The following is a 16,192-nucleotide window of genomic DNA, read 5'->3' on the forward strand; positions in this document are numbered from 1 at the left end:
TTAATCAAAGAACAAGAACGTGTACCTTACAATCAGACATTTTTCAACTATGTAGAGAGACACCAAATGTGAGCTTAAGAATGAAAAGAATCATTCTATTACAAATGACATACTTCTATATATAACATATATATACACTCAAGTTAGTAATAACAAGGTAAGAAATTAAAGAATGTAATTGATTATGATAAAGTTAAATCAAACTAAATTTTAGCTTAATATTTGAGTTTCAAATTGATGCTAAAATTGAGAAATATATCAAATTTAGCTTTATATCATCTGAAGGGCAAATCAGAGAAACTAAAAAAATAAAGAAAACTATTAATTATAGACATATGCTCTATATAGTAAGTTTGCTTACGTGGAGTGGGTGTAAAATGAAAAAAAAATATGTATGGGTTTATCTTAAAAGAGGTCTAGTATTTTGGATTTTTATCTAATTTTCTCTAAGAAATATTATCCATAATCCTGGGTGATTAGAAATGATATAAATACGTTCATAGAAGCAAGTAATGGCTTCGGTCTGATATGCATGCCAAATTGATGATCGACAAGATTGGGAGTGATGATCGATATGCCAGACTGATGTGGTCCACCGTGACAATAATTAAGTCCGATAACTTATTGATGAGTGGGATCACTCCGTAACGTGCTTTTATACACAAGGACTTGATTTTTCGAATCCGATGATCCGAACTCAATCTCTGGTGTGTGAGAAGAACCAAATCTAAATTTAAGATACGGTGTCTTCATCCTACATGCACCTCTATATAATCTCTTCAATATATGCAGCAAGACACAACTCGTCTACAACCATTGTTAAGCACTTGAGCAGTTTCTATCCTTTTTATTTATCCTCCCCATCTTCCTTTCAAGTTGTTTTTAGTCCAATCTCTACTTCAAATGGGTAGCCTCCCTCTAGAAATCAACTCTTCCTACCTCTCCAAAGCCCAAGACCCTGAAGAGTTTAGGAAACAAGGCCATATAGTCATAGACTTCATTGCAGATTATTACCGAAACATAGAGAAATACCCAGTTTGAAGCCAAGTACAACCAGGGTATTTAAGAAAATGCCTACCAGATTCTGCCCCACATGACCCTGAACCCATTTCAACTATCCTTAAAGACGTTCATGATCACATTGTTCCAGGCCTAACACATTGGCAAAGTCCCAATTTCCTTGAATACTTCTCTACAAATACTAGCATTGCTGCACTTCTTGGCGAAATGCTCACCACTGGATTTAATGTGGTTGGGTTCAATTGGATTTCATCACCGGCTGCAACCGAGCTTGAAAACATTGTCATGGATTGGCTTGCAGACATGCTTCAGCCTCCCAAGTGTTTCCATTTCTCTGGCAATGGTGGCGGTGTGGTACATGGGAGTACGTGTGAGGCCATTATTTGGACCATGACAGCTGCTAGGCCGGGACCAGATGTTAAGCAAAATTGGTTGCGAGAATTTGGGAAAGCTTGTTGTGTATGGTTCAGACCAAACACATAGCACACTTCAAAAAGCTTCCCAAATTGTTGGAATCAATAGGGACAACTTTCGGGCCATCAAGACAACAAAGTCCACTGGATTCGCACTATCACCTGAGTCACTAAGATTTACAATATGTTCAGACCTAGAAAAAGGGCTAGTACCATTTTTTGTGTGTCCTACATTCGACACAACCACTGCAATTGATCCATTGGAGGCACTATGTCATGTAGCAAAAGAATACGGCGTGTGGGTTCATGTGGATGCGGCGTATGCCAGAAGTGCATGTTGTTGAGATATATATCCCACATCGGGAATAATGGGACCTTGCCTATGGTTTATAAGGGTTTGGGCCACTTCATCTATTGCCAATTGGTACTACTTTATCATGGTATCAGAGCGGGTTACCCATGTTCACGTGTGAAGCCCAAAGGCCACACGAACTCCACGTCACCCCAAATGTTGTCCACGTGTTAGGCTTGAAGATTCGCCACACGTGCAGGAGGCGTGTTGAGATATACATCCCACATCGGGAATAATGGGACATTGCCTGTGGTTTATAAGGGTTTAGGCCACTCCATCCATTACCAATTGGTTTTGGATGTGAACCCCATACTACTTTGTCATGGTATCAGAGCGGGTTACCCACGTCCACGTGTTAGGCTTGAAAATTTGCCACACGTGCGGGGGCGTGTTGAGATATCAATCCCACATCGGGAATATGTGACCTTGCCTGTGGATTTATAAGGGTTTGGGTCACTCCACCCATAGCCAATTTGTCTAAAGTATCGACTCTTAATTAATGGCGACAGGGAGCAAACTCTTTTAGTTTTGGCCCTCATAAGTGGTTATTCGCGGGAGTAGATTGTTGCTGCCTTTGGGTTAAGAATCCTACTTCATTGCTACTTTTACTGTCGACGAATCCAGAGTATTTGAGGAACACTGCCAGTGACTTGAAGGAAGTTGTAGACTACAAAGGCTGGCAAATAGCACTAACCCGAAGGTTCCGAGTGTTGAAATTATGGCTTGTGCTAAGAAGCTACAGCGTGGCTAACCTTAGAAAATTTATTCGGAGCCATGTTAAAATGGCCAAGACTTTTGAAGGGCTTGTGAGAATGGACAAGAGGTATGAGATTGTGGTGCCTAGAAACTTCTGCTTTAAAATTTCATCATTGGCATTCAGCAATACTGATGATGATGGTGAGACTGGTATGATAAACGACGTCAATCGTAAGTTGTTGGAATCCATTTATACATCAGGTAAAACATACATGACTCATGCTACGGTTGAAGGTATCTATCTGCTGAGATGTGATATTGGGCCATCTCTAACAGAAGAAAGACACATACTCGAGGCTTGGAAGGTGATGCAAGAACATGCAAAAGACATCTTCAGCAAGCATTGATGAATTAATACAGCTACGTACTAGCTAGAATGAGGGAAAACCGAAACTGTCGTGCAAATAAAGAAAGATCCAATAAAGAAACCACATTTGCTGTTTGTAATTGTTGAATTAAATGATCAAGTTTCGGCTAGGTACGTATGCCGATCCAATAACCCATTCTCAGCGTGTATGATTGATTTTGATTGATTCTGCATAATCCAATGAGCATCTTTGATTATCCCCTCTAAAAATTGTTGGATCTGACACTAGAATTATTCTGATTTATTGGATCCGACATGCAATTTTCATTTATGTAGTTACCAAGAAATTGAAATACCACCCTAAAAGCCATTAATCTATTTCCATGTGTCGACGGAATTTATGGCCCCTTTTGGATTCCTTTCCATAACAAAAGTTATGTACGTACAGTCAACATAAATGAGCAATCCAATAGATACCATTTGAATCTAGTAAGTACGTACTACATATGAATTGAACCAACGAAGTCTAAGTGCCCATGGCACAAGACAAAGATAACAAGGCATATGAGCTCGAGCGGAGCAAGTTATCTCAGTTTTTCTTCTCACAGAACTTAATGTGAATGCCATTTCCAAATCCTAACATAGGATTTCGCACAATGCTTCCTCCTTTGATCAATATCCACCTTTGAACAAAAATGTTTCAGAAGATAAATAAACAGTAATGAAAATTAGAGTTCAGAAAACTAGAAGGGACAAAAAGAATTAACCTGTATTTGGTGACCAAGACATGCAGAAAGGTGGCTAAGAAAGCTCTACTATACTCTGCTCCTGCACATTGCCTCGTTCCTCCACCAAAAGGCATGAAGTTCTTTGATATAACATGTCCGTCCAGGTCCTAATTTTATCAGACAAATGCAAGAATACATCAATTTACATCCGTACTTTTAACTCATGTCCTCTATTTTTTTTCTTTCTAATTTTCGAAAAGGAATATTGTCATTGAAAGTAATCGTATCCTATACAAGCATCTTCAAGCTTAATTTGCCATCCTTAATTGGTAATTCATATGTCGATTCAAAATTATATTACATCAAACCCAAACAAATTTTGTGAAAACCATCTTGAAGGTGTACAACCAGTTAGCTAGTACTTTAGTACAATCCAATTATACTTCTAGTTCAAACCATTTGGTACATATAATAAGTCAATACATTTGATACTTTTAGGCAATCAATTGATACTTCATTTGTCTGATAACATATTCTATCTCTTTTGTGAGTTGCGATTAGTGTGATTTAATATATATATATATATATACACACACAGTTGGATCAGAGCGGCCATCCGCACGCCCCCTTAAAGTGTGGACGTCCCTCCGTTCTCCACCGTACGGCTCCGACAACGGCGCACCTCCACCCTAATGTTCTCCAACAGCGTCCCCGATCACTTTCCTTCTCCGGCGAGTCCGCCGAATTCCAATTTTCCAGCGAGATCGATTTTATTTGAAGTTTTGGATGATCTCACCAGAAAACTGGAATTCGACAGACTCGCCGGGGAGAGAAAGTGATCGGGGACACTGCTGGAGGCAGCTAGGGTGGAGGTGCGCCGTCGTTGAAGCAGTCCGGTGGAGAACGGAGGGACGTCCACACTTTAAGGGATGTGCGGACGTCCTCTTTGGAACGGCTCCGTGTGTGTGTATATATATATATTGGCTTATTGCTAATCGAAAATGAAATTGTTTGAAAAATGGAACCGACTGCAATACAGACCTTCCAACGCCATGGATTGAACTCGAGGGGATCTTTGAATATGCTGGGATTCATCTGAAGAGCAGAGTTGACAACCATAACTGTCCACCCAGCTGGAATTGTAACGCCTGCAGCCAAAAGCATTTTCATTTTTTCTTTTTATGATTAATATTGAAATTTACACATCGTTTAAGGAAAACAAGCTAAAACATACCCTTTACTTCAATATCTTTCAATACTCTACGTAATAAGCCAGGTGCGACATTTGCCAGCCTCAGAGTTTCGTTGACAACCTATGTTTTCCAAACACCATAAGCTTTCTTTTTTGTTTGAAAGAGTTATGCCGATAGATATATACATGCTGTTGTAATCAGATGAGTCTGTAGATCACTGACCTGAAGAGTAAAAGTCATCGATTTGTATTCGTCCCATGTGAGTGGAGAGTCTAGGTTTGTTCTATTGTTGAGAATTGTCTCATGCTCAGCCTGATGATATATAAGACATCTTAGTGCATGTCTACATTACAGAATTATGTTTATGGACACTGAATTGATGCGCGCTCAACCTATACTTACAGTCAACTGTTGCAGAACTAAAGGATGCTTTGCCAGTAAACTTAAACATAATGCCAGTACTGGTGAAACGGACTCATAGTTAGCGAATAAGCCCCCAAATACCAATTGGACTGCGAAATCGTCTGTCATAAACTCCTCCTTTTCCATGTCAACAATGAGATGATCAAGGAAATCTCCTCGGCGTGTCTCAGGGGAAACACGTCTCTCCTTTAGCATATCCTTCAACATGGTTACTACCTCCTTGTGCTCCTTCATGCATACAAAAGAAATAATATAAGTTCTGAGTATCCCAACCCAACTAAACAATAGATTAAAGTATTTCATGTGAAGTAAACGGTACTTATGATTATTAATTACCTTTAGACACTTATAATATGCTGTGCCGGGGAAGTTTATTGGAAAGGACATAAGACCTTCTATGACTCTAGTATACTTCTGACTCAAGTTACCAGATGAGTTTTCAGCATTGTAACCAATCATATGCTCTGCACCAAAGTTTAATCCCATCTGCAAGGATATAAGAAAACATGTGTAAATATAACAAGCTAGCAGTAAAAACTAATATGAAGAAGTCAATATGTGTGGGGTTTTAATTTACCACTGAGGCAGCATGTTTAACTTCAACAAATTCCTGACTAGACCAGGAACATAGACTTTTGTTGACGCATGCTTCTATTTGGGTGAGCAATTTTTCCTTGAGGATCTCAGCACCAAAGTGATCCAAGAAAATGTGTCTTAAGTACTTGTGAACCTTTCCGGCTGCATTCATTCGTGAATCACCTTCTTGCTTGAAGATTTTGGAAAATGTGTCCAAGTACCATACTTCAAGTAGCTTCCCTTCTTGCTGAATCAGGTAATTGTTGATTTCAGGATCGGCTGATATAACAACTGGTCTAAAGGCAATACTTGTCCGAAAGATGAGCCCATATCTGCAAATTGATAGATCAGCGCGCAGATGGGAAACAAAGAAAATAATTATGGTCAAATAGGGCATATATATGATTACTTCTTAAGCCTTTTCTTAATAAAAGGGTGAAGATCTAAAGAGTAGCTAGGAAAGATCAAACTGAGGGTCTCTCCGATGAGAGGCAAGCCCATGGAACCAGGTGGTAGAATCCCATTGCATTTTGGATGCCTCCACTTCATAATCCAGCCAGTTGCATATATGATTAGCAAAGGTGCTAAACACGATGCTACCACAGTCCACATAGCTATATCCTACGTATACCACTGTGAGATAAGAAAAACTTGGCAACCTTGTTACCAATCCTTGCTCTCTCTTCACCTTATTCCACTACAAAGTATATGGATGACACTAGTGAATGAGAAGCTGATTGAGATCCTACAACTGAGCAGTACGTACTATATATATAGTTACGAATGATATCATTAAATGTATATTATTCTGGGCAACCTTTGATCCATTGAACAGGCACATTCTAGGGATCAGTGGGTGGTAATTGAGAAAGTCAATTGCTTGTGGAAGGGGAAAAGACGTCTCGTATGTTAATGAGAAGAATCATATATGAGAAAGTCGATGATCGAATTGCTTCACATGAGCAAGGGCTGAACTGCAATGGATCACCTACTTCCATGCAAGCAACTTGGATTATCTTTGTTTTTGAGTAGTATGTAATGCTACCTTGCTAGTGAAGTTAGATAGTTGGACCTAGTCTGTTGATCAAGTAAAAGCTTGATATCATGTCAAAATGAAAGCTGATGGCAAACTGCCAGTACCTCGCAAAATTAGATTACTCATAACTGAGCATTGACTGGGCGCGCGATAAACCGAATCCGAAGTTACAAAATTATAAGTCATCTTTCTTGTTATTAGATTAAACCTAATTCCACAATGATTTATTAGATAATTACCTCTAGCTATAGTTTTAAAGGAAAATGCCCAAATACCCAAAAACAGGGTTTTTAAAACTCATTTGAATGAAAATCTTAATCACGTGCCCATTTCAATGATTCTTAAGAAAAAAATATTATTACCCTATATAACTAAACCCACACAAATCTTATCTGTCTCCTTCTCTCTTCCCGATCTCTCTCTCTCTCTCTCTCTCTCTCTCTCTCTCTCTAAACTGTCGTTGCCGTAGTCATTGAGATATGGCAGACTCCAATAGCGTCGACATCTCTCCGAAGTACATGATTGTGTCAACTCTCGGCAACACCCCAACCTCCGACAACCTCGCACTGCTGCGGATTCCAAATTCCGCCTCAATCTGAGTCACGCCGGCGACGACGAGGAGGAATTGCGGCGGAATCGAACCGTAGAGAGCATTTCCTAAGAGATGTAGGGTTTAGAGACTATGAAAATACTGGACGACTCAAGGATCTCGCCGACGACTCATCGAACGGAAGTTGAAGGCTAAGGAGCCTCCTTGTTCCAGTACGAAACTCCTCTCTAATTGCGGCAACCTCTGAGCTTGTTTTATTATATGGAGTTAGATTGTTGGGATCTGAGAATTATGGAGGATTGAGGGTTCTTCAAGGACTTCTCATGGCACTATTTGGTGGTAATTTAATCCTTTTTGTTTGTAATGTTTGATCAATTATAGTTTGATTAACTTGCTTAACGACAATGCTGCTCCAGTGGTGTCAAATGTTAAGTTATTCTTTGTATGATTATTGTTTGGCTGTTAAACAAGATTTTTTTTTTCTTCTTTTCATCTTGTTCATGAACTCAGCTTTCGACAATAGCCTTTTTAGAGGTTAATAAATATTTATTGGAGGTTAAAAAACATCTATTGAGGGTAGTAAATTACTTTTTAACTCATTATTGGGGGTCAGTAACTGATTATTAGGGGTCAGTAACCAAGTTATTAGGAGTCAGTAACTGATTATTGGGGGTTAGTAACTGATTATTAGGGGTTAGTAATTGATTATTGGGGGTGAGTAACTGATTATTGGGGGTCAGTAACAAAGTTATTGGGTGTCAGTAACTGATTATTGAGGGTCAGTAACCAAGTTACCGGTGACCGAAATCCGATGACCAGAGAAAATCTGAGTTACAAGAGGTCAATAATAGGCAACCGAATAAATTCCGGCAACCAGAGTCCTGCGACAGGTGACCGGAGTCCGACGACGGATAACCGGAGTCCGGCGATCGGTGACCAGAGTCTGGTGAGGTTCCGACAAAGTCTTCTCACTCTTTCATTTTCTCTCTCCTTATACATGTTGAAGTAGTGAGGGTAAAATTGTCTTAATAATATACAAAAATTATTATTTTATTATGACTTTAATATAGATTTGTGTATTTTGGCACAAATAAGAACACCTTATATTGGAATGGGCTTATGTCTATTAAATTCATTGGAATAGGCAATAAGGGGTTTAAATTAGTACTAAATGGGCATTTTCTCTAGTTTTAATTAATTAAGTCATAATTCATGAACAACTAGCAAGCCGTGGGAAAGCAAAAATTTTCCGTAGTACGCAAGACTGTTCAAAATTTCCTAATCCCTCGCGGCCAACAAATATCCCAGTTTTTAAATATCCTTACCTACTCAGATGGAACTAGTCATGTCATGATATTATCAAGGATGAAGGACCGACACTGCATTTTTATACATTTTCCAAATAACTTAACAAACTCTGTTTCTTGTTTGGTTTGCAATCTGATGCAGGACGAGATTCTAACCAAAAAGAAACGTCGTCACATTAAGAAGAATGATCTGAATATTGGAAATTAATATTCAAATAGGCTTCTTAATGATGAAATTTATTATAAATTACTCTTTTGGATATATCGTGATTCTCGAGCAAAAGACATATTATGTATGGTGAATCTGATTGGAGTAGATTTTGACTAGAACGTCCTTTTGAAACGCATGATTCCTTTTCAGAATGGAAATGACCAGATCTACAAGACTCACTTTAGTGACCCCGTTAGATTTACATTAAAAGATGTCGTTTTGATATTCCGATTCGGTATTTAATATTGTTTTAGGATTTCTAGCTAGTTCATTTAGGTTTTATTATTTTCCAGTTTTATTCTAAATAGGATTTAGGTCAAGAGTTAGGGCCTATATATACGATTTAGTTCTAGTTTATTATCCTCTATGTTGTATTATTCATTCAATTCAACAATCTAACAAATTATTATCAATTGAGAGTTTTCCTATTATTTTTTGGTTTAATTCCAGAGTTTTATCTATGAGTTTACGCTTGTAAACTCTTCATCTTTTCTAAGGTTTAACGCTTGTTAGCCCCCATATTTCCCGCTGCGTTAGTTGGTATCAGAGCGGGTTTTTCCCTTCTCTTTTATCTACTAGATTATCCATGACCTATAATCTAGTTATAAGAGCATATTTGGATTGTCTTTTCACTCAGATAACTGTTACTATTAACAACCTTCGAGCTCAAATAGGAGGATTTCAAACGACAACAACAACGGCAAGAGAAATCAAGCAGAAGAATCCAAGGGCCAAAACCAGGTTGTTAATCATGTTTTCAAAACCATGGCAAATATTCCTTATTTTTCTGGTTACGTATCAAGAGGACTTTCTGGATTGGCTGGATGAGGTTAATAGATACTTTTTGTTTATGGAGGTTCCAGAACACAAGCAAGCAAAGATTGTTTCAACCGTCTCAAGAGCATTGTTGCTGATTGGTGGGATGATCTGCAAAGAGCCAGAAAGATGTAGGTAATTAAAAAGCCTGTTCAAACATGGAGGAAGATGAAAGGTCTTCTTAGAGGAAAATTTCGACCTAGAGATTTTTTGATCAAGAAGTACCATTCTAAGGTGGAAGAGAGGAAATTAAAAATTGAACAGTTTGCTCGCCCTATTGAGAGTACTATTTTGACTCAAGAAATTATTCATGGATTTCTAACGGAAGAAACTCCACAAGAAATTATTCATGAATTTCTAACGGAACAAGTTTCGCAAGAAATTATCTATAAGTCTCTAACAGAAACAAACTAGAGAGGAAATGTTTGTATTGAGATGGTTAACAATGTTGAAGAAAGCTTGCAGCCTCAAGTAATTCATTCTGAATTGGATGTCATTAAAGAATTAATGCATTTTTGAGTGCCCAGAAGAATTCGTCCAAGTTGCCTATGATAAACTCATCTTTGGGGTTGAGTTCATGATTGTGTCGTCGGAGTTCGAAGCAGATCATGCTAATAAACCACATGTTCAACTATCAAATGTATTGGGTTTCTCGTCTACATATTCTTGTTTCTCATTCAAGATGAACTCAAGGGCGAGTTCTTTCAAAATGGAGGATTTTGATGCAGGACGAGATTCTAGCCAAATTCAACAAAGAACCTGGGAAAAAAAAAGCGTCATCACATTAAGAAAAATGATCTGAATATTGAAAATTGGTATCTCATACCCAATACACATTTTATTGACCTTTCTATTTTATCATTTTACTACATATAGAACCCTAAATTTTTCAAATTATCCTCATTCACAAAACACCATACCTAATATTCAAATCATTGGATAAGGGAATGCCCTAACCATCATTGCCATGATCTTAGTAAGATTTCTACATTTAAACATATTAATACACGTAGTAAATGTAACTATCTTTCGATCAAGTTTTTCGAAAATTTAATGATATCGATGCTTTTCCGAAATTTCCACCAAAATATCAATACTTTCACACCCAAAGCACTTGGGTTATCCACATTTTCAGCCTAACAGAACTTGGTGTGGACCCAGTCGTAACAACAAGCCCACTCTAAGGCCCGATCAACCCTGAACTATGGTTTCCTATTGAGTTTGTAGGGACTGATCCAACCCCCATTGGCCTAACATTCACGCTCGCTTCTAAGCCCAGCTCGCTGCCCGCTTCCAGACCCAGCACAAAGCCCACTTCCACACCCAACTCACAATTTGGGTCCACCGAAAGGTCAAACCCCAGGTTTCTCATCTGAAATTTCAAGCCTACAACTTCAGCTGCCAAACTTAGTTTCCTTCCGACCACCATCTTCTGGGCAGACACCCCCAACCGGAGCCGCCACCTTCAACGCTGAAACAAAGACATCCTTTGCCACCTCCAACACAGCCGGAGCTGAGCCAATCTCCGTTGGCACCAAAGCCAACATCAAACCCGCCACCTCAATCATTGTGCAAGTCGAACCCAACGACAACAAAGGTTCCAACTTCATCTCCACCTTCTTGTCACAGGCGCCACCACCATGGCCAAACAAATCACAAGCCAAGCACAGTCCATGGCATTTTTCATATTGTAGATCAAACACCATTGAGAGAGCCAACGAAAATTCAAACCCCCTTCACCTCAGACAGCGACGACAATCTCCAGCCTTAGCTAGACTTACGGAGCCTCCTTGCGCTGCAACGCTATTGGGTTAACACGAACAAATTCCCCCAGTGTTCGACCAATTTGAGGTGAGAGCTTTCTTGTTCCTCATAGCAATTCTCATTCCTGTCACGGCCACGTACCCACACCTCCAAGAGATACAGCGAGACTGATTCTAGGACAGAGACTCCATCATATTCTGCCAACAATAACATAGGGTTATTGTAAAACCATGGACCATTGGACAACACCTGATTCCTGACCTCCAACTCCTTGAATAGGAAGATAAGCACATCGGCTTCCTCGTAACAAACCAGGACTTTGTCTTTCAGTCCCCAGATGTTGGAGAGCGCCACATATAGCAACCAGTGGCGGATCCAAGATTTAAAGATGGGGTGGGCTTGAACTTTGGCCGAAGGCAAAAAAATTTTTTTCCAATATATACAACCATGCAAAGTGTAGGAGCTCAACCAGAACTTACAATTTCAGATTTTATATAAGAAGAAGGAGATTATGCCTAATTTCTGTAGGTGAGTGGAGGCGGAGGGCCAGAGGCGAGTCGTCGCTATAGGGGAGGACCGGAGGAGGCCGGGAAGAAGGAGATTATGGTGCCGTGGAGGAGTGGAGGAGTGGAGGCGGAGGGGGAGAGGGATAGCCGGATAGGTGAGTGGAGGGCTGGTGGCGGAGGGGAACAGCAGGTGAGGTCTCACTTACAATCATGTAGATTGGAGAGGACAGGGACTGAGAAATTGAAGAATGGAGATTGGAGAGGCTGAGAGAGGAGATGTCGCCGGAGCCCGGAGGGACTGACAAAAGAGATGTCGCCGGAGGGACTGGCGAAGAGATTCTGTCGGAGCCCGGAGGGACTGAGAGAAGAGATGCCGCCAGAGCCCGGAGGGACTGGGAGAAGAGATGCTGCCGGGCGGGATGAGCATCGCCGTCGACAAACAGAGAACTGAGAAAGGATTGAATGAGTTGGGATTAGCCGATTAGCTAGGGATGAGGGTTGGGTGAATGTATATCACAAAATATTAGTTGGGCTTGGGTATATATCACATACACAAAAAATTGTATACATACACCTAGTTTTTTTTTTGGCCCAAAATTCTTGGTTGGGTTTGACCCCCACCAGAGTATAAGCTGCGTCCGCCCCTGATAGCAAAGGATGAATCACCGGCTTCTTCTTGGAAAGAACACGGCCACATAGGTAGAAGAAAGAGTCATGGATCACTTCCTCCCCATTGATCAGTCTCACAAAGGCTTCGTCCTGAATAGAATGTCGTCGCCATTAGAAGAGCTCAAACAGTGGACGCTTAGGCAAACCCTAGCAGAGTCAAGTCAACATTTTTGGGTAAACCAAAAAATACATTTACTCATCATTAACATGTAATTGGAAAAGTACGATGGAGGTATACGAGGTGGGTCTAAATACTAATATGGCTATTTGGACCTCCAAATTTACTCACTTAACCTCTCTTTATTATGATGAGTTATTGAATGACAATTATCTCCTCTTACGTAATGACTATTAAGGACAATAATCATACAAAAAGAAGTATATTTATTCTTTCTAGACTTTCCAATTCGATAATTAATTAATTGTATTCTTTATTATTTTCTTTATATATTTTTAATTTCTAATTTATATTATTTTCTTAATTTTACTACATATTATATATTTAATTAGAGCTAAAACTATGATCAGTATCGACCGTGTGACATAAAATTTTCTACTATCATACATATTGAAAGCATATATATACAAGGTGAAGGAATATATATGCAAAAACAAATCGATGATGAAAAATTAAATAACTATTATGATGTACATAAAATAGAGGGAAAAAAAGAACATACATAGTATACAATTGTTATGCTTGATCGTTGTTTATCGATCACAAGTAAAATAGAAAAAGAAAAAGTAATTTATGTTAGAATATTTTTCTTGTTGGTAAATATAAGTTTTTTTTTTTTATTCAGATAAACAACTAATATGCTACAACGAGTTTATTGTGAGTCGAACTCACGACCTCTCACTTATAAGGAGAGACGGTACTGAGCTGGTAAATATAAGTTTTTGAAATCCAATATTTTGTGTTATTTGATTTTTAAGAGAAAATTGTCGTCATTAGAAAAAAAAATTTACAAATTGATCAAATAATGGAGGTTTGGTGACATTCTATGGGAAATAAAAAAAATATCAAGGAATTGAGGTCGTGAAAGAGGTTTGAACAAAAAAAAATTAAGGAATAGAGGTCTCGATGATAACATGACAAAAAAAAATTAAAAGAATGAGAGGTATAGAGAATAAATATGAAGTATAATGAATAAATTATCAAGATATATGTGAATAACATATCTAAAGTTATTTTAGGAATTTGAAAGGAGGTCTAATGAGCAAATACTTGTAGTTAAAATTAAAAAAGAGGTGTAAAGAGCATAAGAGGTATACTGAGCAAATTTAGAGGTCTCAATAACCGCACTCATATGAAAATATGAATAGAACATCTATATCAACTGTTGCCAAAAGAAAAGAAAGGAAAAAAAAAAAACTGCCCTATCAATTGTTACATAGGTAGCTGTTGACAAAATGGTTTATATATCGAGCTGATAGAGGGTACCTCTCTTATATTTATAGTTTTATATTGTATATAACATCTCGTTTTTTTTTTCAACTGGGTGAAACTTAAAATCTACAACACAAATCCTCTTTTATAACCCAAACCTAAAATATCAAAGTAGAAAGTAGAGCTTGCAGAAAGGGGAAGTGAGGAATGCCAAGCTTGTATAAAAGTCGAATCCCCTAATTTCGGAATTGCATCAGCTACAAAATTTTGTTCTCGTTTAATATGCTTGAAGGTGGAGATGTTGAGCAGTGGTATGAACTTGTGTATGTCTTGAACCAGAGTCTGGATTCGCCAGCACATGTGATGTGTTGATTGATATATTTGTTAGAATGGACTTAGCATTATAAGTCTTAAGGCATGACAACTTCTATAGAATAACATAATGAACATTGTGAGATTATTAATTGCATTATCATGATATGTTTATCTAAATGAAATGGTTAGATAAACAATGAAATACATTTGAATTATCTTGTATAACAAGATAATAGAGATAAGCTAATATTGTGATATTTGTGTGGAACTCAAACTCTTTAATGGTTAAGAGTTTGAGCTATCCAAAATGCAGTATAAAAGGAGGTCCCTGTGCACACTCTAATATACGCCAAAAACTAGTCTCTCTCGATCCAGAGCTTTGGTACTTGAGTGCTGCGTAGAAGATCTCTTTTGGAAGCTTCTTCCCACCTCTCTTCATCCCAATGGCTGCCCTTAACATTGAGCAAGGTACTACTTCTGTTCCTTGTGTATATATCAGTACATGTACATGTATGTTGCTATATGTTTGATGCCATGATCTGATGCTTGTATCTGTGATCTTGTTTATGTACATGTGTTTATGATAAGTGTTTTGTCTTTGTGTTTTTAGTCTAAGAATATTGTCAATGAGGATTTTGGAGTCCAAGAATATTGTCAATGAGGATTTTGGAGTCCCCTTCCACAATGAAGTTTGAGAAGCTGTGATACCAAGCTGCCATAAGTCCGGGTCTGAGTGCCAATGCATCTGTTGTAAGTATGTCCATCTGACCGGAATGTTTTGTTGAAGCAAGAACTGGTTGGCCTTCTGAATTCCGAAAAACAAATCTTGAAGCTGCTGAGTTATTGATTATAGTAGCATCAGACACTACGCCAGATAATGCATCACACGACAGGGAAAAAACGTCGTCTATTAAAGGTCAAATCTGTTGTTAATCCGATCGCTGTCTGATCAACATGTCACACAACGGTTAAAAAGAGCTTGTCTGACTAACTGACACACAACGCTACAATAAAAACCATTGTGTGATTCTCGACAGATATCATCGACAGCTGCCGACACATGTCGAGCTGCTTCTCGGCAGCTGTCGACATATGTTGATGAATTATGCCGAGAATCACACAATGGTTTTTTGTATAATATTGTTGTGTGATTCTCGACATATATTATCGACAGATGTCGACACATGCCGAGCTGCTTCTCGTCAGTTGTCAATGATATCTGCCGAGAATCACACAACATATTTTCCAATAAAAACCGTTGTGTGATTGTCAAGTCACACAATGGTTTCCTTTCAAGAGTTGTTGTGTGAATATCGACAGATTTCATCAACATACGTCGAGATCATTCCGCATTGCAGTCGGCAACATCTGTCGACACACACAATAGTTTTCTTGCTGTAAACTATTGTGTGAAGTTATCTTCATATAACGAGTTTTTAAGTTTCATGGTTGTCTGATTGTTAAATAGTACACAGAGTTTTTATTAGTAGGCATTGTGTGATCAATACTCACACAACGTGGCAATGCAAGAGATTAGTTGTAGGATCATATAGTCAGACAACGTTGGATTGTCATTAACCTGTTGTATGCTGAATTCCACTAATTTACCAAATGAAAAGCATATACTACATTCAAACAAAAATATGCTAAGACACATCCAAACCATTGTATTAACCTTAATAGGGATAATCAAAAGTTGATACATCCATATATTGGATCCTCCAAGATCATGAAAGCTAATAAGCCGAAGTGGCATGTGTTCACTAAACAAACCAAAATTGAAGTGGCATATGTTCACTAAACAAACCAAAACTAACATGATTGATCTCGTATTTTGGCAATTAAATGGTAAAGAATAAT

General features: G+C 38.4%; 1 protein-coding gene and 1 pseudogene across 1 annotated transcript; one reads left to right on the forward strand and one right to left on the reverse strand.

Annotated features, from left to right (window-relative positions):
- Positions 1–903: 903 nt before the first annotated feature.
- On the forward strand, positions 904–2,888 carry LOC101308639 (annotated as a pseudogene).
- Positions 2,889–3,437: 549 nt separating this feature from the next.
- Positions 3,438–6,380, reverse strand: LOC101308932 (cytochrome P450 87A3-like). The gene is made up of 9 exons (XM_004292252.1): positions 6,178–6,380; positions 5,770–6,100; positions 5,529–5,678; positions 5,172–5,420; positions 4,992–5,081; positions 4,811–4,889; positions 4,618–4,724; positions 3,616–3,743; positions 3,438–3,531 (listed from the first exon to the last, which is right to left on the reverse strand). Exons 1-9 carry the CDS (start codon positions 6,378–6,380, stop codon positions 3,438–3,440), a joined length of 1,431 nt encoding a protein of 476 aa, XP_004292300.1.
- Between the last annotated feature and the right edge of the window lie 9,812 nt (positions 6,381–16,192).

The sequence above is a fragment of the Fragaria vesca genome, linkage group LG2 (genome assembly GCF_000184155.1).
Source record: "Fragaria vesca subsp. vesca linkage group LG2, FraVesHawaii_1.0, whole genome shotgun sequence".
In the NCBI taxonomy this organism is placed as follows: Eukaryota; Viridiplantae; Streptophyta; class Magnoliopsida; order Rosales; family Rosaceae; genus Fragaria; species Fragaria vesca.

Excerpts from the sequence above, each read along its gene's own strand:
- LOC101308932 (XM_004292252.1), bottom strand. The coding sequence starts at position 6,380 with ATGTGGACTGTGGTAGCATCGTGTTTAGCACCTTTGCTAATCATATAT. Across the intron at positions 5,421-5,528 it reads CATATTATAAGTGTCTAAAG|GAGCACAAGGAGGTAGTAAC; the intron begins GTAATTAATAAT and ends GTATGCATGAAG. Across the intron at positions 4,890-4,991 it reads CGATGACTTTTACTCTTCAG|GTTGTCAACGAAACTCTGAG; the intron begins GTCAGTGATCTA and ends TGGAAAACATAG.